General features: G+C 50.9%; 1 protein-coding gene across 2 annotated transcripts; it reads right to left on the reverse strand.

Annotated features, from left to right (window-relative positions):
* Positions 1-2,477: 2,477 nt before the first annotated feature.
* Tpm4 (tropomyosin 4) lies at positions 2,478-25,838 on the reverse strand. 2 transcript variants are annotated; one of them, XM_041674489.1, is made up of 9 exons: positions 25,686-25,838; positions 19,451-19,576; positions 14,688-14,821; positions 9,733-9,850; positions 8,721-8,791; positions 6,927-7,002; positions 6,369-6,431; positions 6,219-6,288; positions 2,478-3,965 (listed from the first exon to the last, which is right to left on the reverse strand). In XM_041674489.1, exons 1-9 carry the CDS (start codon positions 25,797-25,799, stop codon positions 3,883-3,885), a joined length of 855 nt encoding a protein of 284 aa, XP_041530423.1. In that variant the 5' UTR covers positions 25,800-25,838; the 3' UTR covers positions 2,478-3,882. The 2 variants fall into 2 exon arrangements, with proteins under 2 accessions (XP_041530423.1, XP_041530424.1); XM_041674490.1 differs by lacking the exons at positions 19,451-19,576; positions 25,686-25,838 and adding an exon at positions 19,050-19,283.
* Positions 25,839-26,085: the final 247 nt, after the last annotated feature.

Genomic DNA, 26,085 nt, shown 5'->3' on the forward strand with positions numbered 1-26,085 from the left:
GTTAGAGCTGCAGACCAGCATGCCTGGCTTTTGCACACGAGTGCTAAAGACTAAACTCAGGTTCTCATGCTTACTCAACAAGCACATTACTGACCGAGTCATCTCCCTAGCCCACACTCTTAGAGGTTCTTAGAGGTTCAAATCCATTCCCATTACTATAGTCACATTATCATACCCTTCCCTGCCCACGTTAGAATGCACCCTGTGTGCTCATTCTTAATGGTCACCCAATCCATCCGTTCCTTTGTCCACACCTCACAATCTGGTCCTAACCTCACTTTCTTCTATCCATAATTCAGAGGATTGGGGACCCCTCAAGACTGGGACAAGTCAGCAAACACCAGACCCTTTTTGTTGTTATTTTAGCCTTCTCAGTGTCTGTCAAAACTTGCCAAACCTAAGTATATTCTAAATCATCACCAGAGAGAGAAAAAAAGTTTCGATTACAGTCACACATCACTAGCTCCAATTCTCCCATTGTGGTGGTAAGCAAAGCCTCAAGTGCTGAGGCACAAAAGTGACTTAAACCATCCTGAGTTTAGTTAGAAATCAACTGAGTGGGATGAGGAAGGATCAAAGACCACATGGAGTAAGAACTTTGATCTTATAATAGTATGGTGCTCAGAGGAGAGGATCATGCTATTTAAAGACATCTGTACCGTCTAAACTCATGCTGTTCACACTGATTAGGGAAACTCTTAATTATATTTGGTTAAGAAAATGGTTTGCATTCTATACTAATGTTTTGAAGACTTTCATTTCTCTTTCTTGAGAGAGGGTCTCAAACATTACTAGCTGGCCTGGAACTCAGAGATCTGGCCCGCCTCTACCTCCTGAGTGCAGGAACTAAAGGTGTGAACCACCCCATCTAACTCTTTGGGAGTCAGGTTCTCACTCTAGCCTAGGCTAGCCTGCAGCAATATACCCAACAAAACCTCCGTTTTCTTCACTCTCCTGATCCCCTTGAAGGCAAGATTTTGAAGCAAAACATTAAAACAACTGCAGTAGTGAAACTGTAGTAGACGACAGGCTATTACTCCATGTCCCCTGCCACTCAGCCAAACAGGAAGATCACTTCTCCTTCTTAGCAACTGCTATTGCAGATATTCCCCTTTATACATATGTCTTATCTCATGTGAGTACAGGTTGTTTTTTTGGTTTTTCAAAATGGTTTCTCCATGTAGCCCTGGCTGTCCTGGAACTCACTCTATAGACCAGGGCAGCTTTGAACTCAGGAGAACTTCTTGCCTTTGCCTCCCAAGTGCTGGGATTAAAGGCATGTACTACCACTGCCTGGCTCAGAGGACAAGTTTTATTTCCATTTCATGTATATGTGTGTATGCCTATTTATCTGTATATGTATCACATAAGTACAAATGCCCTTGAGTCCAGAAGTGGTTGTTGGATCCTCTGAAACCAGGTTTACAGATAGTTGTGAGCTGCCCAGTGTGGATGCTGAGAACACTGCCTAGCCATCTCTCCAGCCCTGAAAGGACATCTTTGGGGAGTTGATTCTCACCTTCCACAGTGGCATCCAGGAATCCAATTCAGGTGGTCAGCCTTACACAGAAAGCACGTTTACCCTGCGCCATCCTGCCAGCGTCTTATCCTGAGTCAGTGACATTCTCCCACCTTGCCTTCCTGACTGTAAAACCAGTCACCGTATTTCTAAAATGAAATGTGGTTATCATCTTTGTACCATGAAGTCACAGCGGAAGGCAAAGAAGGTACTTGCTGAGCTCTTGGCAGTCTCTTTCACTTTACATTCTACTAACATTTGTTGAATAAGATGGTTTGTGTGCCTGCTTGTCTTAAAATACACAGCTGGGCTCTGTGGGAAAAGGCAATTTCTGCCAAGCCTGAAGACCCTAAAACTCAGATGGTGAGTAGAGAACCAACTACTCTGGATTGTCCCCTAACCTCCATATACTTTCCATGGTATACATTTCAATGCACAAGTGCACGCACAATAAACAGATATTTAAAATTATCTACACAACTAAAAAAAAAAAAAGGGCTTAACCATTCAGGAAACACTGTAGAGGAGGTTGGAAACAATGTAAGAGCCAGAATGGAGAAGGGCTGGGAAACGATAGCGTCTGGGCAAGATACAGCCATCATCATAACTGAATTACTATGTCCATACTTGATCTGCACAAAAATGGGACAATCAACAGGCAGGTGTTGGAGGAAGAGGGGCCTGGGAACCCCATCCCTCAGTATGGAACTAGTTTGATGATAGATTCAGGAAAAGGGGAAATAGTTGTGTACCCACTGATGATCCCACCAGGCTTAAGTGGAAAGTTCCAAACAGAAAGCCTTGGTTTAACTAAATGAGACTGGTAGAGATGGAAGTAGGAGGTAAAGGTGTGGGAAGGAGATAAGGCTGTGTGTGTGTGTGTGTGTGTAATAACAAGAATGTATTACATATAACCACAAAATTGCCAAAGAACTAAAAAAGAATAAACCCATACACATTGTTTATGTAAAAATTTATTTGACCAAAATGTAGAAAAAGTGATATTATCACATATGATACAACTGCAAGAATCTAAAGAACAGAGTAGGTTTTATTCAATTGCACAGTTTGCTAAAAGATCATCTCCCCGGTAGTGTGATGCTTAATAAATAGGAGTGAGGGGCAGGGGTTCAGCTAAGCTAGAAGCAGGGTGGTTTTTCAGTTGGAATTGTAAACTTGAGTTGTCCCCACACTGCTAGGGAATGTGGAATGTTTCAGTCTGAGATGTTAACTGAGAAAGCAGAAACTACAACAAAGCCAAAAAATGTGCAGCCTACAGAATACTCCACATCCAGTTCAATCAGGAGTTTCTTGGTCTTTTATTAGTGTCATTCCCGAAGGAATTCAAGTCTTGGCAAAGTCAAGCTTCTATTTGTTGTTCCCTGAACAATGGAGATGAAGTTAAACCAATTTCTTTTTCTATCATTTTGCTGGAGACACTTTTTGTTGCCCAACATTTGTTAAAAATGTCTGCTCAATATATTCGTGGCTAGCAATCTTTTTGTTTGAGGCAGAATCTCACTGTGTAGCCCAGGAACTCACTCTGTAGACCAGGCCAGCCTTAAACTCCCAAGTGCTGGGATTAAGGGTGAGCATCACTGTGCCTGGCTTTGCTAGCAGTCTTTGACATGACTGATCTGGAAAGGACTGGACTCTGCCATGTTCCCTTGTGAGCATGTCATTAGACCACGGCAGACAAGCCCTGGAATAGGACACTTGCTCCTCACAATTTTGGAGAGAAAGGAAAATGTGCATGGGACAGCATCAAGGATCTATCAGAAAACACATGGGTAATCACTCCAGCATCCTCACGGAATGCTTAAAGGAAGTTTGTCCTGCACAGTGGAATGTGGAGCCAACTTGGCATGACTGGGCTAATCTCTCTATGGCTTTACTTCTCACAGTAGCTCGTTTTTAATTTTTGCTCTGGGTGGAAAATATTCACACTTTTTCTTGAGACAACCCCCAGCCTCCCATAACTTCCCCAACAGCGACCAGATCCTATCAGATACATGAGCCTGTGCTTCAAAGTGTGGGGCTGACTAATTCCCAGGAACCAAACGCTCTCAGCCGTAAGCAACTACACTCGGTGTGAAATTCCCTGCCTATTTTAAGAATAAATGCAATTTAAGAATAAGAGTAGCTGAAGAAGCTGGTGCCATTTGAAAGGAAAAGGAAAGAAACTTAACTGGTGCTCAAAGCTTGTCTGATATAAAATATTTGGTCATGAATTCATTATCTGCTTGGCATTTCCAGCAAGGTGGAGACACAGTAACAAGAGGAACTTCTGACAAGAGAGGAAAGGAAGACAGGGCACACTGTCTGGAGTCGAGTTGGTCTCAGAACAGGACTCTTCTTCTGGGTTATATACAGTTTAGTTCGTTTAGTGTCTGGTCCAGTGTCTGATGTAAGCCCACATTCTCTTCTTTGGCCTGGGCAAGTTTTTCTGGTAAGGATTAAGACAGGAAGGAAAAATGAATTAATAAGTATTTTTGTTAAAGGGGGGTGGGACTCAAACTGTCAGTGGAAGTCACAGCTGAGAAAGTACTTTGTGTTCTAATCACACAGAATATCATGGAGTAATAGAGATCAAGGCCCAGACAAGATAAAATACGGCTGGGCATGGTAGTGCATTATTTGAATCCCAGCACTCAGGAGGCAGGTAGATCTCTTAGTTCGAGACCAACCTGAGCTACACAGCAAGTATCAAGCTAGTCAGAGCTGTGTAGTTAGATCCTGTCTCAAATGCCTGGATTTGTGGTACACTCTAGCACCTAGAAGGCTAAGGAGTCCAAGGTTATCCTGGGCTAAGGCCAACCTAGGCTACAAGTGACCTTGTTTCACCACCACCCCAACCCAAAGCAAAATCCTGGGTTGGCTGGATTCTTCATCAAGAAAAGGCACTTGCTTCCAGACCTGATAATCAGGGTTTTGTTGTTGTTTTGAGACAGGGTTTCTCCATGTAGCCCTGGCTGTCCTGGAACTCGCTCTGTAGACCAGGTTAACCTCAAACTCAGAAATCCGCCTGCCTCTGCCTCCTGAGTGCTGGGATTAAAGGTGTGTGTCCCCGCTTCCATGATCAGTTTTATTCCTGGGATTCATCTATAGAAGCGACTCATACTGTGTTACATGAGCACCTCCCCCATTAAAAAAAAAAAAAGAAAGAAATTCTTTGCCTTGATGAAACTCAAATTTGACCTCCTGTCCTGTATTTTCCTTTGCTAAACCCAGGAGTTCCTGAGCCACAGCTCTTGGACCGAAGCCCTGAGTTGTACCATTAGAGTGAGCCATTTAACTTTTCTAGGTCTCAGTCTGTGCATCTGTGAAATAGAATAGCTAGTGTGTGTGATCCAGGCTTTAGGAGAACTGGGACATGCTTCAGAACTCAGGAGGTGCTGTACACATAAAAGATTCTGGCCCTAGGTACAGGTGACTTAGTACATTTGTTAAGAAAATGTAAAATCCCGTAACCCATTTTTTCTTTGGAGTGTCTGAGGATTACTGTTTTAATCCCAGGCATAGTGTTCTAGACTGGATGGCCAGCAAATCCCTTCTTGGTACCTGCACTACAAGCCCAGACACACCTAGTCTGTTTACTTTGGTTACAGGAGCTGAATGCAAATCCTTATGCTTGAAAAGCCAGCACTTCTCTGACCAAACAAACAAAAGTCCATGTTTCAGGGGTACTACTGCTGTGTTTGAGGACCCCTACCAGATTGGCTTTTGGAATTCTTTTCAGAAAAGGACCACGGGTAAAGAAAGCCTCTACCTCTCATCCCAGCCATGGTCAAAGGCACATGGCTCCAGCTCAAACATGAGGTGGCAGGGACAGAAGATGAAGATGCCTGTTGTCATTTCGGTCAGAGTCTGACACATGGGAAAAGGCTAACATTCGTACCAGGAGGTGGGTCCCTGGAGATGGCTAGGACCCAGGGTGGCACACGGTGTGCCCTCAGAGAGGCTTGCCATTGAGGGCTGGTTCCGATCCTTCATGATAACTATTTACTTGAGCTTTTGGGCACTCTGTCTACAGGGTGATGGAGGAGCAGAGTGAGAAAACAGTGTGACTAAGCCCTATGGAGTGACTACTAAGAGGTCTCTCAACTGGAATTGTCTAGATGAGCTCTTAAAATAATGGTGAGCTGGGCTTGGTAGCACATGACTAATCCCAGCACTTGGGAGGCAGAGGCAAGGCCAGCCTAGTCTACACTATAAGACCCTGTCTCAAGATAAATAACCCCCACTACCATCACCACTGGGCCCAAGAGGACTTCTGCCGATTTAATGATGTCACCCTGCCATAGGTCACCCTTTGGAAGGGAACGTTTTCCCTTATATGGATAAGGGATATGAAGAATGAAGCGTGAGTTTCCCTCCCTTCCTGGATGAGACAGCCTGGAAGATCCCAACCCCAAGTGTCTGGAATTTCCATGCTCTATCTTGAAGAAAAAAATAATAAATGCTGAGTTGTGCGCTGCCCCAGGGAACCGAGGCCCTGTAGGCCCCTTTTTTCCTTTTCTTCACACTAAGATAAGCGTTGCCTCTGGGAGACAAGCCAGCAAGAACTGGAGGCATTTAAAGAATGCAAGGCATCTCTGAGAATTCTGAAGACCTCTCTGGAAACAAAGGCCAGTCTGTCCCTCCATAGACTCCTTCACCCAGCTTTCCACGAGTCGCTTAGGGAGGTGGGGATTCCTACCTTCCAGGTCATCGATCGTCTTCTCCAGTTTGGAAACTGTCCTCTCTGCAAACTCAGCTCGGGTCTCAGCCTAGGGAAGAAGAGAGTCACTACCTTGCTTCAGATCAGCCCCTCAAAATGTAGGACATGGCTGGGCATAGCCACACTCACCTCCTTCAGCTTGTCAGACAGAAGCTTAATTTCTTCTTCATATTTATCCTCCTTTTCAGAATACTGTGGGAGAAACCAAAAGGCAGGTCTTAAAAAGAGGGGGATGGAGGCTGGAGTGATGCTTTTACAGAGGGGCAGTGTTCAGTTCCGAGCACCAACACGGACACTCACAGCCATTTGTAACTTCAGTGCCGGGAGACCTGACACCCTGCAGTGCAGACATACACGCGGGCAAAACACTTATGCACACTAAATAAAGACTTTCAAAACGGGAAGGAGCTGGGGTGATGATTGAGTGAGTGAAGCATAGCCTGGCAGTGAACAGTGAAGAACCCAGTGTCCACATAAAAGCTGGGTGGTTGTGGCAGCCCATCGGTGGACATGGGATTCCTGGAGCAAGCTGGCTACCTAGACTAGCCAAATAGATGAGCTTCAGTGAGAGAGCCTGCCTCAGCAAGGCTCCCATTAGCAAAGGTCTGCATGCCGACACCCCGGCACATGCTAGGTCGCCTGGACTGAAGAACAGAACGATGCATAGCAAGCTCCCCTCCATCTGACCTTTTCAGAAGCAGCCTCCAGTGACTTGAGGTTGTTAGTGACGTTCTTGAGCTCCTCTTCCAGGTCACCACACTTTCTGCACCAAGACAAAAGATCTGTGTTTCTTCTCATATTACAGCAGGCAATTCTCTTCCAAGAAACCCCACTCCCCAAGGAATGCCGGGAGCTTATCAAACCCTCTCCTGCCAGGTACAGGCAGAGGCAGGGCAGGAGGGCACTTGGAGGGTTTGTAAAGTAAACTGGGCACCTGCCAGGGATGAGGAAATAGGGACTTGTGAAATCTGTGACTGGCCAGGCTTTCTCAGGAAGGTGTGCATATGAGATGAAGCCAGGAGGTGGGAGATGGCATTTGGAGTTCATACCGGACACTCCAGGACAAGCCTAGAATGCATCTGTGAAACCCGGGTGCTCCCAGCCCTGCAGGGCTCTCTGAGGAGCTGGATCCCTGTTCCAAGGCCAAGGGGAAAGGTGTTTTGTTTGTTGGAACCTGTGGGATTCTAGCTGAGCTACCCCAGCGGGAATGTGTCAAGCACCAATACCAATATCAGAAGCAAAGCCCTGAACCGCTTGTGGGGCACCTGCCATCTACAGACAGCATTCTGTGAAGATCACATGGCCTGGCTGGGACATGGGAAAGTCCACGTTCCAAGCCAGCCTGGCTATATAGTAAAACCTTGTCTCAAAAACAAAATCAGCCAACAAGGAACACTGAGGAGGTGAAGTGAGAGGAGGGTATAAGAGCCAGAAGATGGGGAAGAGAGGTGTGAAATGCTGTCTTCTGCACAAGACAGGGCTACTGCAAACTCACAGCAGCAGTGGCTACCCACCCAAGACCTGCACAGGATGGGGCTGTCAACATTCCATCATGGAGGAGGCATGGGCTCATGAGGCCCACCCTGCCCAAGTAGCTATCAGTAGTTAATGGTCTCTGGGGGTGGAGGAGATGCATTCTTTAATGGGGTAGCTCTTCAGCAAGTTGCTTTGCTCAGGTAAATAACCCCCAGCCATGCTCATACTAATATATATATCTAATAACTGTAGCAGGTCACACACAAGAAGAAAGTTAGAAAGGGGCAGTGGGAATAAAAGGTGTAGGAGGTGTGATGTAATCAAAGTAAAATGTGTGTGTGTTGTATATATATGTATAAACTGTGAGGAACAAAAATTTAAAAGCTCGAAAACTACAGAGAAACCCTGTCTCAAAAAACAAAAAAATTATAAGCTCAGCCGGGCGATGGTGGCGCACGCCTTTAATCCCAGCACTCGGGAGGCAGAGGCAGGTGGATCTCTGTGAGTTCGAGGCCAGCCTGGTCTACAGAGCTAGTTCCAGGACAGGCTCCAAAGCCACAGAGAAACCCTGTCTCAGAAAAAAAAAAAAATTATAAGCTCAGTGTGGTAGTGTGTGCCTGTCATCCCAGTAGCCAGGAGTCAGAGGCAGGGAGATCAGGCGTTCCAGGCTACAAGAGACCCTGTATCAAAAAACCAAAAACAGAAACAGAAAGCAAAGCAAAACACAGTAGTCTTGGCTGGGAGAAGGAAATTTCGGGGCCTCTAGGCTGCCCTGGGGTCTCAACTCAATTTCCCAGTATCTTGGTGGGCAAAGGTTCCCTTGGTAGTAAGAACCATCAATCATGTTCTGTCAGCTGATGAAGCAAAAAAGGAGGAATGAGCCCTGAACCCTGGCTGCCCAAGCCCTTGAGCGGAGGCCCCAGCTGCAGGCAATTACGAGCACAGCCCACTCTCCCTCCTCCACCTGGAGCTGGATGAGCAGCTTAGCCCCGTTCTGCCACTTACAATTCGGACACCTCCGCACGCTCCTCTGCTCTCTCCAGCTCACCCTCCAGGATGACCAACTTCCGCGCTACCTACAGAGACAGAAGGGCCAGCTGAGATCCACCCCACCATGGGCCATTCCTTTCAGATGCCGCTCCCTCCAGATCTAAGAGCTCTGGAGCCTGCAAGGGACAGAAAATGTCAGGTTCCCCAAAGTGAGGCAGGCAAGAAGGTAGAGCTGAGTCACTGAACATGGAGGGAGGAGGACTAGAGCCCAGTGTGGTGGACACGCTCATCCCTGTTTGGGAGGCCCCCCAAAATAAAACCAAGCATGAGAGCCTGTAATCCCAGCATTTGGGATGCAGAGGCAAGAAAAAAAAAAATCAAGAATTAAAAGTTACCCCTGGCTATATAAAAGGTAGTTAGAGGCAAGCCTGAGATACCTTAGACCCTTTCTCTAACTTTGGAGATGGAGGCAGGAGGATTAGGACTTCAGAGGCCATTCTTGTATTCTCTTCTACATAGGGAGAACAGCCTAGACTACAGAAGTATCTTTTTCAGAAAAAAAAAAAAAGGAAAACCAAAACAAGACAGCTAGGCACAGCGATTCATACCTATAATCCCAGCACTTGGAAAGCTGAGGCAGTGGACACGGAGTCAAAAGTTCATGGCCAGCCCAGGCATCAGGAATTCCAGGCCAGCCCGAGCTAGTATGAGATCCCACGTCCAAGAAGATAAAAAAGGACAGCAGAGCCTGACTGGCAGCCATGACCCCAGCATTTGCCAACTGGTCTCATATCTAGCTTGAGGAACAAGAGGAGTGAGCAGATGAGCTGGTCTCCAATCACTCAGACAAGGGGTCACAGGACTTTTTTTGGCACCCGTCTAGATAGTTTCCCAGCTAAGTGGCTGTGTCTGGAGACACAGATGTTCCCACAGAGGGAATCGTCCTGACTGCAGCCTTCCACTGGGTTCCTATCGGCAGCATCACTTCCTCCCACTTCCTGTGGCCACCCCCACTGGTCTCACTCACCTCCTCATACTTGCGGTCAGCCTCCTCGGCGATGTGCTTGGCCTCTTTGAGCTGCATCTCCTGGATCTCCATCTTCTCCTCGTCTTTCATGGCTCGGTTCTCTATTACCTTCATGCCTCTGCAAACGGGGTTGGGTGTCAGAGCCAGGTCCTCAAATGCCTCCACCCAACACCCATCAACTTCCATATTCATCTCATTGAGAAGCCACCTGGTGCTGGGACTGAACCCAGATCCTCTACAAGAGCAGTCGGTGTTCTTGACTGCAGAGTCACCTCTCCAGCTCATGGTATCTTTTTGAGCCGGGTCTCTTGCTGAACCTAGAGCCTGCTGCTCTCTGTAGACTGGTTGGCCATGGAACCCCAGGATCCTACAGGCTTTGCCTCTCCAGTGTCAGGATTACAGGCACACCCACCCATGTCCCGCTTTTGTGTGAGGATGTGGATACTAACTCGGGGTCTCAGGCTTGGGCAGCAAGCACTTAACCCAGAACAACCTCCCCAGACCCACATTCATTCATTTTTTGAGCCAGGGTCTCACATAGCCCAGATTGACTTCAAAGTCACTGAGCAGTCAAGAATGGCTTTCAATTCCCGATCCCCCTGCCTCGACCTACTCAGTGCTGGGGCGATGGACTTGTATCATCACACCTGACTTATGTGGTGCTGAGGACTGAACCAACTTTGTGCAAGCATTCTTATCAACTGAGCTCCAATCCTACCCGCAACACCCCTCTTATTAGCTCTTAGAAGACAGGGTTTGCTACTGAGCCTGGGCTACACCTACCTCAGCTTTAGGGAACACTAGAATGACAGGCATACATCATCACCATGTCTGGTGGACTTCACAATCACTCCATGTGGTGGGTTTACTATCTCTACTTTACAGATAAAAGAAACTGAGGGGGGCTGGAGAGATGGCTCAGTGGTTAAGAGCATTGCCTGCTCTTCCAAAGGTCCTGAGTTCAATTCCCAGCAACCACATGGTGGCTCACAACCATCTGTAATGAGGTCTGGTGCCCTCTTCTGGCCTGAAGGCACACACACAGACAGAATATTGTATACATAATAAATAAATAAATATTTTTTAAAAAAAGAAACTGAGGGAAAGAAAGGCTCAAGGTTATGAAGCTGCTAAGCAGCAGAGCTGGTCCTGCTCCTCAGGGTGCACCCCTTTCTTCTTCCTCTCACTGAAGACAAGCCTGAACATCAGCAGTCACTATGGAGTGACACCTGCGGGAATGTTGAGGAGCAGGTGTAGTCGGAACTGAGAGTCACCGATGGCTTTCTAGACCCCTCATCTGCACGAGGCTTAGCTAAGGGTAAGGAGAGAACTGGAGGAGCCTGGCAGGTCAGTGGCCCATGTCTGTCATCTCAGCACTTGGGATACTGAGATAGGCCTTTGAGTTCTATAACTCATATTATATAGAGTTTGGCTCTATAACATGATCTTGTTTCAATAAAAACAAAAGTTTGAAGAAGAAGAAGAAGAAGAAGAAGAAGAAGAAGAAGAAGAAGAAGGGCAGACAAAAGCCAGAGTGGCACACCTCGAGGCGGAGGCAAGGGGCCTGTGAGCTTCAGGTCAGCCAGGGTTAGACAGTGAGACTTTGTGTAGAACAAAGAGACAACTTCCAAACCAACCAACTAACCAACCAGAAAAACAGAACAAAAACCAAAAGCACACAAAGGCACAGAACTGAAAGAACGTGTCCATGCCTGGTATGGGCAGAATGTTTATGCTGGGATGGAAGGGAATTACCGGAAGCTTCCAGAGTCAGGGCTGAATGGAAACAAAATGGACAAGCTGCACTACAAAGACTACAGGGAAGGCAAGCATAACCTGCACAGCCCCAAGTGCTCAAAAATAAAAGTCATGTACCTCCATGCCTGACTTTCAAAATAAACTTTTTTTTTTTTTGGGACATGCTCAATGCTATGTGAACCGTAAGCAAGAGTTCTCCACTAAGAACCCACAACCCGAACCCGTGAGTACAGTCACAGCACAGATGGAAAACTCCTCACGCACCAGGCTGCTGTTAGGAGTGAGCAGTAGAAATGCATGAAATGACCCTGGTCCTGGGTAGAAGGGGCTTAGGGTACTCATGGACTTCCTGTTTGGACTTGGATCCCCCCCCCCCCGTTTAAAATATCTCATTATGCTTATGCAAATATCCCCCAATCTAGAAACAACCAAATTCCTAAGTACGTTCTGCCCCAATCATTTCAGATAAAGGACGCAAAAAGTACACCCAGGTCAGAAAGGAGGATGTCCTAGGGCGGTCAGAACAACTCAGCCGGAGTGGATCAGAGAGGTTGTGGGGCTAGGGAGATGGCGGTGGGGCTAGGGAGATGGCGGTGGGGCCAGGGAGATGGTGGTGGGTCAAGGGAGATGGCAGTGGGGCCAGGGAGATGGCGGTGGGTCAAGGGAGATGGCGGTGGGGCTAGGGAAATGGTGGTGGGTCAAGGGAGATGGCGGCGGGGCCAGGGAGATGGCGGTGGGTCAAGGCCTCCACACAAGCATGAGATCTGGTCCTGCTCCCCAGCACCACATAAACACCACTGCCAAGAAGGTGGGGACAGTATCCATGGAGCTTGCTGACCAGATGTATGGCTCACTGGTAGACCCTGTCTAAAAAAACGAGAGCTAGCCAGAGAGGTATCTCAGTGAGGTAGCGCTTGTCACCACCAGTACCGCCAGATGTTCCAGCTTCCACACATCGGTGGCACACAAGCGAAATATAATCAACTGGAAAAAAAGAGGCCAGGAGCGGTGGGGCACGGAACACGCCTTTTGATCCCAGCACTGAGGAGGCAGAGGAAGGTGGATTTCTCTCTGTGAGTTCTAGACCAGCTTGGTCTATACAGCGAGTCTCAGGAGAGGCTGGACTCACCACACACCAGACCAGATGGAAGCTGGGCACAAAGCTTGGTGACACACATTATTAAAATGTGGAATATGATAAAACACCGGATTTATTTTTTATTATAATTTTACATTTATTTGTGTGTGGTGCATGTGCCCCAGCATGAGTGTGGAAGTTGGAAAATACCTGCAGGGGTTGGTTCTCCTCCACATTGTGGGTCCCAAGCACTAAATGAACTCAGGATGTCACACTTGGCAGCAAGTGCCTTTACCCACTGGGCAATCTCACTGGCCTATTGTTTTTGGGTTTTATTATTATTTTAGTTATTATTATTATTATTATTTTTGAGGCAGGATTTCTCTGTGTAGCTATGGAGTCTGTCCTGGAACTCACTCTGTAAACCAGGCTGTTCTCAAACTCAGAGATCCGCCTGCCTCTGCCTAGTGCTGGGATTAAAGGTGTGCACCACCACTGCCAGCTTTATTTTATTATTTTTAATTATGTGTGTGTGTGACTGCAGGTGCTCACAGAGGTCAGAGGTACTGTGTTCACTGGAGTTGAAGTTATATACAGTTGTGAGCTGCCCAGTATGGGTGCTGTGTGTGTTCAAGGGTGTGTACATGCCATGGCACAGATGTGGAGGGCAGAGGACAGCTTGCAGGAGTTGGTTCTCTCCTTCCACCCAGGAACTGAACTCGGGTCATGAGATCTGGCAGCAAGTGCCTCTACCCACTGGACTACCCCGTCAGCCCAAGTGGACTTTTCCCAGTGTTGAGTACAGAGCCCGTAGGCATAAGCAAGCCCAGCTCCTAGTTGGTGTCTAGTGTCTGGTTTGAGTTCACAGCAGCGCAGTCTGAACTCAGTTCTTTGGCAGGAGCCTGCACTGGTAAACCTTCAGTGCTGGGCCAGCTGGCCACACTGTCCATGTCTGGAGCTTCTGTAGCTATGCACTGGGCCCTCATCCCTCTAAGCAGAGACACCAGAGCCACTCACTCCGGGGAACAGTGGGACAGAGCTCCCTGTGGAAGCAGATATCACTAAAGCGGCACAATCAGCTGCACACAGCGATGGCTGGTTATATACTGACCCCAAATACAGCTGTCATCATCCGGAAGCCTGAAGCTTGCCAGTCACGGGGACCGCCATTTATGCAAATGACGGAGATCACCCCACGTCTACTGCTAACTGCGCGGTGGTGGTGCACGCCTTTAATACCAGCATTCAGGAGGCAGAGGCAGGCGGATCTCTGAGTTCGAAGTCAGCCTGGTCTACAAAGTGAGTTCCAGGATAGCCAGGGCTACACAGAGAAATCGTGTCTTAAAAACCAAATAAAAAAACCAAAAAACCAAAAACCCAAAACCAAACGACAAACTAAACACGTGCACTGCTGCACCTCCCCTTCTGCCTTTACTTCCTCTTTCTCACCATCATCTAGGAACTCCTTTCTCGAATGGGGATGAGCCACTGTGGCTTCCCCGGGAAGCAGCACGGCCCCAGCCCCGACCTGCTCATTTTTGCTTTTCTCTGCCTGTTGGAATGTGTTCTCCTAGGCCATCATCAAAACAAAATAACAACAACAACAACAAAACCAAGATGGCACATTGGGAGAGCGTCTGACATCCCAGCACTCAGGTAGCCGAGGCAGGAAGGTTGTTGCTAGGAGTTGAGGCCAACCTAGGCTACGTAGGTAGACTCTGCTTCGAACAAAATAAAACAGAAAAGGGAATTAAAATAAGCAAGTAAAAAAAACAAAACAAAACAAATCCCAAAAGTCACCACACAAATGGGGTGTTTATAGGGTTGTCACACATCTGTAAAATCCCATCGTCTTTCCCTTTTGCTTTGAGGTCACCAGTATTATCTCAACATTTTTTTTTCCATCTAAAATTTGTTTGTACATATAGAGGCCAGAGGAGGACGTCTGGTGTCCCGCTATGACTGTCTTATCCCCTTGAGACAGGGTCCTTCTCTGAGCCTGGAGGTCGGCTAGCAGCCAGCGAGCCCCAGTGTCCTGTGCAAACACAGTAGGGCTTTCACACGGGCACTGCTGATTTCAGCCCTTACACACGGAGCCAAGCTGGATGCATTAGCCTACCTCTCGCTCTCATCCGCAGCCTTCTCGGCCTCCTCTAGCTTCTGCAGGGCTGTGGCCAGTCGCTCCTGAGCCCGGTCCAGCTCCTCCTCCACCAGCTGGATGCGGCGGTTGAGAGCAGCCACATCTCCTTCAGCCTGCGAAGTCAGAGGCACAGCCAGGTTAAGAAATGGCAAGCTGGCGAGCGGCAGCCCCCACCACCTTCCCTCCGTGACCCCGACCCCCAGCCACAGCCCACCCCAGGGGTCCAGGCTCAAGAGAATTCACTCTCATCTTAATTTAAATTTGATTTTTAAAAATGATTGTCTGTGAGACAGGGCCTCACGAATTGGCCAGGCTGGTCTCCAACTCAGGGATCCTCCTGCTTCAGTCTCTCAGGTGCTGCTGTGACACCATGGGCAAGTCTAAGCACCCCGTCTCCTCGAGAACTTTGGGGATTCACTCTGTGACTGATGGCCAAGCAAGTCAACATAGGAGAGACCACCTGTGCAGCTATCACGTGCTGACTAAGAATCTAACTGCAACGGGAAAGAAACCCAAGCCTTGGTGGCCCACTTGGAATGCAGAGGCAGGCGGATCTCTGTGAGTTCCAGGCCAGCCCAACATCTCAGCACTCTGAAGGCTGAGGCAGAAGGATGGCCAGATGGAGGCCAGTTTCAGCTACAGAACCCACTATGAAATCTAGGTTAATGCTGGCCTACCCACAACCTACAACAGACTCAGTATTAGAGTAAGTTCCAGAAGGTTCTCAGGCTCAAGGTAGGAGTCTCAAGGGACCCGGCTAAGCATGTTCCTAGTCGGCTCCCATACACAGGCTCAGTCCGGTCCCACTAAGAGGCCGTGAAGCTGGATAGGATGAGAAGGGAAGGAACGCTGTGCGAAGGGCATGGGGCAGACCAAGTAGTACTACTGGCTTTTTGGTGTTTTCTGTTGTTTGTGGTTGCTCCTTTCCTAGTGGGAGAGGGACCTGGGGCCTTGTGAACACTCAGGAAGTAGGCTGCCCTGGAGCTGCCCTGTTAGCAGGCTTTCTGGGGGCCCTTTCACAGCATGCAGAAGAGCAGGAGCTCTGGGGCCAAGGAGGCAGGTTGTGTGTGTCGCTCTCTATGCCTCTATCAAAGACTGAGCTTCTCAGGACTAAGGGCTCTGACCAAAGGCGAGGGCATGGCTCATCCCTAACAGGGAAAGGCTGTGGGGGTGGGGGCGGGGGCTCTGATGGCTCTGCTTTGCCATTATTTTCCTGAATTACATTCATTGTGTGTGTGTGTGTGTGTGTGTGTGTGTGTGTGTGTGTGTGTGAAGAAGCAGGGACCTGTGTAGCAGTCAAGACAACAACTTTGGGAGTTAGCTCTCCCTTTCCACTGTGTCCTGGGATGCAAACTCAAGGCAGCCCAGCTGTTGGCAAGCATCTTTAACAACCGCGCCATCTTCCTGGCCCTGGTACTGCTTTATCTTCAAGTCTCACCCATCTTATGGGTGGAGACACAAGGCCCCATCAGTGCAGTGGTTTTGTTCAGTGACTTGGGGCTGGTAAGTCCCTTCTTCCTTTATCCCTCAGAGGCTTGGAGGCCAGGCCAGTTACCTAGGGATGGCCACCTCAAGAAGGAGCATAAAAAGTTGGTCACATGAGACTCAATTAGCAGAGCATGGTGAGATATGCCTGTGATTCCAGCTCCAGGGGAATGAAGCCAAAGGATAAATCATTACGGGCTAACCTGGACTACTTATTATATAGCAAGTTCCTGTGTCAAAATACCAGAAAGAGAGAGAGGTGGAGAGCTGGGGAGCTCACACAGTTAGAAGTTCTTGTTGCCCAGTATAAAGACCTGACTTGAAATTCCATCACACACAATGTGTGTCTGGGTGCATGGGGTTCAGCTGAAGGGGACAGAGAAGAAGTTAGGCTATCGGCTCCCTTTCAGGGGTAACCACTACATGGGGACAGCTATAAAAACAAGTGGGAAGCCGGGCAGTGGTGGCGCACACCTTTAATCCCAGCACTCGGGAGGCAGAGGCAGGCAGGAGCCAGCCTGGTCTACAAAGGGAGTTCCAGGACAGGCTCCAAAACTACAGAGAAACCCTGTCTCGAAAAACCAAAACAAACAAAAAAAACCAAACAAGTGGCAGTCTGGGTCCTCCCTGCCCCTGTTCACACAGTGGGGAAAGACGGGCCAGGGTGCCTGTCAACACACAGACAACAGTTTGCGACTGCACCGCCCAACATGTGTGCCTGTGTATCTCAGACCTCTCCTACCATGTGGGTCAGCCTTGGCAGCAAGTACCTGTACCCAGCTGAACCATCCCAGTGCCTACCAGATTCCAACAACTAGGGCACGGTTGGTTCCTACCCACTTGAGTTTCTAGTATATTTAGCAAAAGTATGCGCTAGGACTACTAGCTGATTTGTTAACTTCTGTTGTTTCCCAAAGAACCTCATACCCATCTGCAATCTGCAGTCACTAGCGTTTTTTCTAAGTCCTGGTCTCTTGTAGTCCAGACTGGCCTTGAACTTCAGATTTCCTTGCCTCAACCTCAAGTGCTGGGAGTAGCTCATCCAGTTCACCCTGTCCTGGAGATGGGACCCGGGCTTTGTGCATGTTAAGCAAACACTGTAGCACTCAGGGACAGCCCCAGCCTCTAGAAGAGTCTGCAGAGGTGCAAGGCCACACCCGGGGTAGTAATCAACTTTCACAGCCACATTGAGTTTCTTGAGTCGGGAGTTGTTTCAAAGAAAAGAGAAAGAATTTAGATTGAGGAGGCACATTCTGAATCTTGGCACATTTTCAACTGCTTAAAAATCGAAAGAGCTTTCGTTCATAAACATCCATTAACGGCAACGCATGCGGGTACGCGAGACACACACACACACACACACACACACACACACACACACACTCTCATTCACTCACTCACCCCCCCTCCCCAGGCTAGTCATCCCGAGTTCCGCCCCTTCCTGCAATCAAAGCTTTCCACGGGCTACAAAGGGTTTCCCTTATAAGGTAAAAGAGGCTCGCTAGATACTTGTGGCCCAGGAACAGGAAGACGTCGGTTAATCACACAAAAATCTAAATGAAACCAGCTGTTGGGAGACAGGCCCAGAAGTCTACCACATGCTCCCCCCACCCCATTTCTGGTCCGGGTGCTTCTGGCCTGTAATCAACTTGAGACGTCTCCCCACAAGGAAGAGAAGCACATTCTGTCACACAAACTTTTAAAGAAACCCCAAGTTTTCCAAAAAGCATCTCCCGCACCCCACCCCCGAGCCGCCAAATTCCTGGCTTGGCTGGAGGCTCGGGGCCATTTTGGAGCTGTGTAGGGTGGGACTGGAGTGTGAAAGGCCAGAACAGCTACTGTGTGGAGCTCTCACCCGGTTCTGAGGCTTCCTCCAGCCAAAGCGGCCCTTGAGGGATTCAAGGTTGCCTTTCGGGCCAGGCTGTCGCTCAGACTGCCTTGGGAGGAGTCCAGGCGGTGCCTGCGCTTCCAACTCCTCCTGGCCTGGCAGTTTCTAGGGTCCCAGCCCTGAGTCCCTACACTCAGGCTTTCAGGGTCCCTAGACGTCCCCTCAACATTTCTCCCTTGTCTGAGAGGCTCCTTAGCCAACAAAAGTGGCTCTAGTACCCAGGTTGGGGACTCTCGGAGTCCCGGAATCGTCCCGAATTCACCTCCCTGGTTTTGTCTGGCCACCCATCTCCACCGGACTTTTGGGAGAGAAATGCGAATCGAATTGTGGGTGCCAGAGCTCGGTTAGAATCCAGATCCGTCTCCGGCCCCAGGCTTGACCCAGGAATAAAGAGGAGGCTGCTTCCTCTTTCGGAGGTATTCATGCACCCGGGTCCCCGGACTCCTTGCGCTCCGACCCCGGAGGGCCCCTAGTGGATATTCCCAGGGTTTTGGGGAGACAAGGTGAGAGGGTGCTGCAGGCCTGCGCCCAGATACGCCTGCGCACAGATACTCCTGCACCCCACCCCACCCTCGGCGGACACGTCGCCGCCGCACCCCAGGGACGCGCCGAGAAAAGTTCGGGCGCGAAGACGCGAGAGCGCGCGCCGCCCCCGCCCCCACCGCGGTCCGGCCGCAGACAATGGGAGCGCGGCGTCCTCCCCGGCCGCCCTGCAGAGCCCCACGCAGGACTGCTCCGCGCCCCATCCCCCGTTTCCCGCCCGGTCAGCGTACACCGCCCGCTCTGGATCCCGGGGTGCAGATGACCCAGGCGGAGGACGGAGGGAGGGAGAGCTGGAAGCGCGCGGAGCGGGGAAGAAAGGAGGGCGCGCGGAAATGCTGCGCGGCCCGGGAGTGCGCGGGGCTGCAGCGCGGGGCGAAGGCTGGGGTCGCGCGGGGGTCGGGGACGGCGCGGCTCGGGTCGCTCACTTTCTCGCGCCGCTCGCGCTCGCCGTCCAGCTCGCGCTGCAGGCCCTGCGCGCGGTCCTCCGCGTCGTCCGCCTGCTGCTGCAGGGCCTGGATCTTCCGCTTCACCGCCTCTAGCGAGTTGAGGCCGGCCATGGCGCGCTCGCTCCGCTGGGCTCCGGCGACAGCTGGGCGGCCGCGCCCGGGCCCGTGAGCCTTGGCCACGCCGGGGCCGCCCCCGCCTCTCCCCGCCCCCCGGCCTCTGCCGTCGGGCCGATGAGGTCACCCCGGCCGGCCCGCGACGTCAGCACCGGGGGGTGGGGGGCTGACGTCGGCACCGCTGGCCACCGCTGCCCTGAGGGCTCTTGGTCCTCCCGCGCGGCCCGCCCCGCTTTGCCTGAGCGGGCGCCCGCAGCTGCACTTACATCGGAGGCTTTCTTCTCTGCCAGCTCTAGCTTCTCCTGGGCGTCCTTCAGGTCCTCCGAGTGCTTGTCCAGCTCGTCCTCCGTGCCCTTCAGTTTCCTCTGGAGGTGCGTCAGCTCCTCTTCCACCTGGGGACACAGAGGAGAACAAGTCAGCTTAAGAATCTGGGTCCCAGCTCTCTGGGCCTCAGTTTTCTTATCCATAAAGTATGGACATAGTTGTGCACGCTTGTCGCCCAGTGAGTGTTTGGGAGGCTGAGGCAGAGGGATCGGGAGTTTGAGGCCCTGCCAAGAAACAAGTCTTTATGAGCTGGTGAGATGGCTCAGCGGGTAAAGGCGCTTGCCACCAAGTATCCACAGAACCCACTCCCACAAGCTGCCCTCTGACCTCACACACGCGCCCCCCACACTAATGTAGAAAGAAAATAAAAAGTATATGTCGACAGGTCTCTTACAGAGAACACTGGATTTATTCCCAGTTCCTGTTCCAGGGGATTCAACACCCTCCTCTGGCCTCCATGACACCACCGCACAGGCATGCATGCAGTTAAAACACCCGCACACATAAAATAAAAATAAATCATACACACATTTCAGTAATTGTGCACTACTGACTTCTTGGACTCACAGCATCCGCACTCTTGAGGACGTCAGAGCCTCCCTTTGCTTGTAAACACTACAAATTCCATCCTGCATGTCCATTTTCAGACTACAGTTTCCAGGTGATGGCTGTTTAAGCAAAGTGGAACCTCTGGGGCTCTTGCCAGGTTTGCTGTGCAGGCCCGTCTCCCTGCTGAGAACCTTCCGTGGCTCCCCATTGCTGAAGAAGACTCGCCTTTCAGAGAACAATTCCGTTACAAACTCAGGTTCGCGCTCTAATTTTTGCACATTTGTCGTGAATCTGCTTTAATTAACACGTCCCTTAACCTTCTCCAAACTCTAGCCTTGTTTGTCCCGAGGGTCTGTCCCCCACTTCCCGTTTGAGGCGTTCCATCCATCTCTCTCAGTCGGCTCAGGAAGCCACCCAGCCTCCGTCTGACCTCCTAGCTGCCAGGGCCACTCCTGTGTCTACTCTAGGGGATCTCCTGGTGCAGCCTGCTGCTGCACCCCTAATGCTATACGTGGCTCCCAGCGGGCATCCCTAACCGGGACATCCTGTTCTGACTCCCTCATGGGAAGCACTGCCTTCCCTAGGTTACCCAGCGCAGGACTGGAACCCAGTTCTCAAGATAAACTTGTTGGGTACTGAATGCTCCCAGCAAGACTGATCGTTGTGGACAGTCAGTGTTAACTAAAATGATAACCAGCTGAACATGTGTTGTGCAAGTGTGTGCACATGCGCGTGCACAAAGCAGGCCAGAGAACATTAAATGCCGCCCACTTCTTTTTTTCTTTTCCTTGTTTTTCAAGACAGGATCTCACTGTGTAACCCTGGTTGTACTGGGACTCACTCTATAGACCAGGCTGGCCTTGAACTCAGAATAATAAACCTGCCTCTGCCTCCCAAGAACTGGCATTAAAGGCTGGCTGCTGTCCACTTTTTTTTTTCTTTTCTTTTCTTTCTTTCTTTCTTTCTTTTTTTTTTTTTTAAGACAGGGTCTCAGTGTGTGGGTCAGGCTGGCCCTGAGCTCTCAGAGATCTGTTTCCTCTGCCTCCCTCCAGTGGGGTTAAGACTTTGTTCTCCTCTCTTCCTCCAGTGCATTGTATGAAGGGCCACCTGGGAGGTCCCGAGGCACTCCTCAGTGGGTAGGAATTAAAGCCCACCCTCCAGGGGGGGAAGAGCCAGGTCTGACACAGGGGCCAGTCCCAGATGACACAGCAGAGAGCAGCTCAGCTGGCTTGTGTGACTTCTGCCACTATCATGGATGTGTCTGGGCCACTCCATCTTCCCTAGCACTTGAGGCTAGAGCCAGGGCCCTGACCCCCAGGCAGGGAGCCTGGAGTTTGGCTCCCAGATCTAGATATCTGACTCCTGACCCCTTTTCTGACTTTGGTTTCCCCATCTGCAGAATGGAAACCTTGGTCTGGTGAACTCTGAACACTCAGGCAGGAAGCTGACTGACTAAGAGTGAGTCATTTTTTTTAAAGACAACTCCCAGAGCAGGGCCAGCCCTCACCCACCCCCATCTTCCTTCTGGACCTGTGAAGTATTTATTGAGCATCTACTGTATACCATGCATGGGTATTCTTTCAGTGTGAAACAGATAGGACCCCACTGGACTCAGAGCCTGTAAAGAGAGTTTGAGGGGTTTTTGTATGCTTTTAAAAAAGAGGTGTGTGTGTGTGTGTGTGTGTGTGTGTGTGTGTTTGTGTGTGCAGGTAACTGCACAGGCGTTTTATCCTCCGGAGCAGGAGTTACAGGAAGTTGGGAGTTGTTTGACCAGGTGCTGACAGCTGAATTCAGGCCCTCCAAGAGCAGTCAGTGCTGTTAGCCACAGTCCCGTTGCTCCAGAACCCATTTGTTTTTTGAGGCAGGATATCCTCCAGCTCTCTATGCAGCCGGTGATGAGGTTGAGTTCATGACCCTTCTGCCTCCACCTCCAGAGTGCTGAGGTGACAGGCATGCGTCCCCTCACCTGACTGGGCCTTTAGTGAGTTCCTGATGTTTTAGGAGACAGCATTTGAACAAGAACTGAGGCAGACATGGGCTCACTGAAGCCCCATGTTACAGAGTGGCAAACTGAGTCTTTGAAAGGGGACTGGACTCCAGGGTCACATGGGTAGAACTTGGATGTCAGCTCTGGTTTGAATGTGAGGCTCTGCTGGCCACACCTTTTGCTGTCAGCCCACTTATCCCTAGTATCCCCAGCCTCCTCCCTCTGGCATCCGGAGTCTGCCACCCCGGGTTTGCAGCTGAAGTCTCCATGGGCCCCAGCATCAGAACACAGCAGGGCGTGCCTATGGTTCATGTGTGTAGGTGGGAGACAGAGGTTAACATCAGGCATCTACTTCTGTCGCTCACGGAAACTGGAGTCCACTAGTGTGTTAGCCTGGCAGGGCAGGGAGCCCCGATCCCCAGTGCTGGAGTTACAGGCTTGCTCTGCTGTGCTCGGCTCAGGTCCTCCTCATGCTTGTGTGGTGGGCACTCCCCCCATGCCGTCCGCAGCCCCTCAGGAGTGTGTTGACTGGATTGGTGACACCCCAAAGCCTCCGGTGGGAGGCGGTGGTCTGAAGAAAGAACAACTCCAGCGGGAACTGGGTTGTTTTACTTCTGTCTAAATCTCATGCACAAAGCGTGTGGGCGTGCAGCCTTCCCTGGTCAACTACTGTGCTTCGGCCTCAGTTTCTCTCCCAGTAAAGTGGTCATAGGATACAAAGTTTAGTGAGGTAGAGGCAGGATGCGGGGTCAAAGGGCAGTAGTCTCACGGATGTTGCTGCCCCGAGTTGGGAGTGGGCAGGAAACAGCCAGGACAGTTTTCCATTCTACTTCCACCCTGGACAGGCACAGCCAGGAACCGGATCTGGCTGGAGGTCCCCGGTGGGCACAGGGGCAGGGGTTGGGTCCGATGGATCCTGATTGGCTCTCTCTTTCCTCACACAGTGTTAGGCGCTCTAGGGAAGGGGCATCTACGTTAGTATCCATTCCCACCCTGCAGCCTCCATTGCCAGCCTCAGCATCCCGAGATTTCACTAAGGGCTCAGAGATGGTGGCCTGCAGCCAAGCACAGTGGTAGACACCCGTCATCCCAGCACTTGGGAAGTTCAGACGGGAGGACCGCGTTTGCAGGCCAGCCTGTGCTACATGGTTGGATCATGTGTCAGAAACCAGATGACATGGGCCCAGCAGGGGAAGGAGAGGGCCGACCCATAAAACTGTCCTCAGATCTTGCCAGGCGGTGGCGGCACACACCTTTAATCCTAGCACTGGGGAGGCAGAGGCAGGTGGATCCCTGTGAGTTCGAGGCCAGCCTGGTCTACAAGAGCTAGTTCTAAGACAGGCTTGATAGCTACAGCGAAACCCTGTCTCGAAAAACAAAAAACAAGCAAAAAAACAAACCCAACCAAACAAACAAAAAAACTGTCCTCAGATCTTCACATGTGCCCTTCCCCAACACAGAACACAAATAAAACGAGAGAGACCTGGATTTGAACCCAGATCACTCCTAGCAGGTTTCTTGAGAAAAAGACTTGGAAATGATGATGATGATGAAGAAGGAGGAAGATGAGGAGGAGGAAGAAGAAGAAAAGAAAAAGAAGAAGAAGAAGAAGAAGAAGAAGAAGACTTGACAATCTGAGTTCAAATCCCCAGCACCCATATAAAAACCCATGGCTGCGCATGTGTTGTGACCAGCACTATGTGGGGTAACAGGAGGCCACCAAGCTAGCCCCAGGGCCAGTGAGACCCTGCCTCAAGGGGTGCTAGAGCGGGACACCAGGCATCTTCCTCTGCCGCCTGGGATACAGACACGTGTACAACACATACATACACACACAGACACAGACACACACACACAGAAAAATCCAGCGAGAAGCAGGACAAACAGTCACTATTTTGGTCACATAGCTGGCTGGGGACTGTGAGAATCTTCTCTTTTGAGCACTGGGTTCCCTTGGGAGAGTCGTTAGACCAACCAGTCACAACTTAATGAGAAACGGAGCTGCAGACTTACTTTTCTATTTTCCAAGCCAAACCCTTCATGGTGAGGACTTGAGGGTTGGGCGACACAGTGTTCACACACCACACAGATACGGGCAGGCGGTCTAGGACAGGGCCACTATGGTTGTCAGGGAGGGCTCCAGGGAAGGAGGAGGAGTGGAGCCGGCCTACACATATGTGTCACACACGCAGGCTTCCAGGCAATTCTGGGACAGCGGGGGATGGGGAGGCCTACAGGGGAAGTCAGGCGGGGCAGGATATGACCCCACATTTATTGAGTGCTGACTCCGAGCTTGGCACTGGGCCAAGAGTTTCACCTGCACTGTCACCCGTGAGCCTCCATGTGAGCTGGGGAGGTGGCTCTGTGATTTCCCCACCTTACAGGGAGGTCACAAAGGCACAGAGAACTGTGCTTGTCCCTGGGCACACGGCGATGAAGCCTTCTGTCTGAACTAACCCCTGGTCTGGGCAGGGCTTCCAGTGTGGTGTCACTATCCTGGGGGATCCCTGGGTTTATCTGAGGCTGCAGATGCTTCTGTGGGCTCTTAGGTGACCGTGTGGTGGGTACACCCTGCAGAGTGGGGGGCAGAGTTGTCTTCCTTTCTCCAGCTGTGGCTCTGGACACAACATTGGAACAAATGAATTTGCAGTGATTGTCTGTGAGTGCTGAGCCTGGCCAGTGTTCACTGCCCCCTCCCCCCATCGGCTCCTCAGGGAATCCCCCAAGGCCTCCTGGGCATTTGCGCCCCAAACTTCCTGGCAGCTCCAAAGCTGTCTGGATGGAAGTGATCTCTGGCTTTGTCACAGGAGCCCGGTATACAGGGTACTCAATGCTCCGCTCCCTGGAACCCAGACTTGTGGCCACTGTAGCGGGTCACAGGTCACCTCTCTCCACACACAGCCACTCTCTCCAGGATGCTGTCACAACTGGGCAATGGCCATGCTGATAAGACCTCATGGACGTGAGTCCAGACACTAAAGCCCCAGCAAGATGTGATCATCCTGTGGCTGTGACAGAAGCACACAGACAGACAGAAAGACAGACAGACCATCTTATCTTCCTCACTCCTCAACCCTGTAGTGAGGAAACACGACGTTTGCACACCACACCAAAGTGCGCACACACTGGAGGTAACGCACAGGGAGAGGAAGCCTCCACACACAGCCGCCCTGACTCACACCCTGACCGCCAGGCCCGCGCCTTTCAGACTTCACACCCGGGGCTCTGGAGACCACAGCCTAAGCGCGGCTCCTGTGCTGTGTGAGAGCTCCACCTGGGCCGATGCCCACAGCCTCCTGGGAAGAACTGGGCTCCCCTCAGCTTTTCTTTGTTAGAAAACTACGCCCCCTACTGTCATGGTGCAAGTGCGGAGGTCAGAGGGCAGCTGACTGCAGGAGCTTCTCTCCTTCCCACTCTGTGGATCCCAGGGACTGAACGCGGGTCATCAGTCTTGGAGGCCATCTCCCCAACTGGCACCTTGCCTTTCTCTCCCCAGTATCAACCCCCACCCTCCCGGCAGTGCCAAGGCCCCAGAGTTCCTGGGATGCTCACTCTCAGGCCGAGCCTGAGACAGGAAGGAATCAACACAGAGAAGTTACTGGGAAGCCCGGAAGCAGCCCAGCGTGGCACAAGGTTCTTACTTGCTTGCACTTGTCCTCAGCTATTTTCCTGTCTGCCTCGGCCTGTTCAGCCCGGTCGATGGCATTCTCCTTGTCCAGCTTTAGCATCTGCATTTTCTTCTTGATGGCTTCCATGGCTTCTACGTGGTGTGGGCACAGGGCTGAGTGAGCAGCGGAGGGTGGAGGACCAGGCCTTATAGCCTTTGCGTGTGCGCCCGCCCTCGTGCGGGCGAGTCTTGGAGGAGGCCCAAATCTACTGCCGGGCCAGCCACCACTCGCTCACTCTCAAGGACTTGGCCAGCTCACCTACCCAAAGACCTCACCTTATTTGGATCTAGGCTTTACTTATAACGTGGTGACGCAGGTATGGGGCCCACTGAGACGGCGGGCAACAGGCAGGTCTCTGGAGATTCTTGTGGCT

This window comes from Microtus oregoni, unplaced genomic scaffold (assembly GCF_018167655.1).
Source record: "Microtus oregoni isolate MIOR12 unplaced genomic scaffold, Mior012 000025F_ref0000491, whole genome shotgun sequence".
NCBI classification, from domain to species: Eukaryota; Metazoa; Chordata; class Mammalia; order Rodentia; family Cricetidae; genus Microtus; species Microtus oregoni.

What these genes read in the sequence shown, in the direction of transcription:
- Tpm4 (XM_041674489.1), bottom strand. Translation starts at nt 25,799, where the DNA reads ATGGAAGCCATCAAGAAGAAAATGCAGATGCTAAAGCTGGACAAGGAG. An exon ending in CTGAGGACAAGTGCAAGCAA is followed by an intron (nt 19,577 to 25,685) that starts GTAAGAACCTTG and finishes CTGTGTCCCCAG; the next exon opens with GTGGAAGAGGAGCTGACGCA. An exon ending in GACGATCGATGACCTGGAAG is followed by an intron (nt 3,966 to 6,218) that starts GTAGGAATCCCC and finishes AATCCTTACCAG; the next exon opens with AAAAACTTGCCCAGGCCAAA.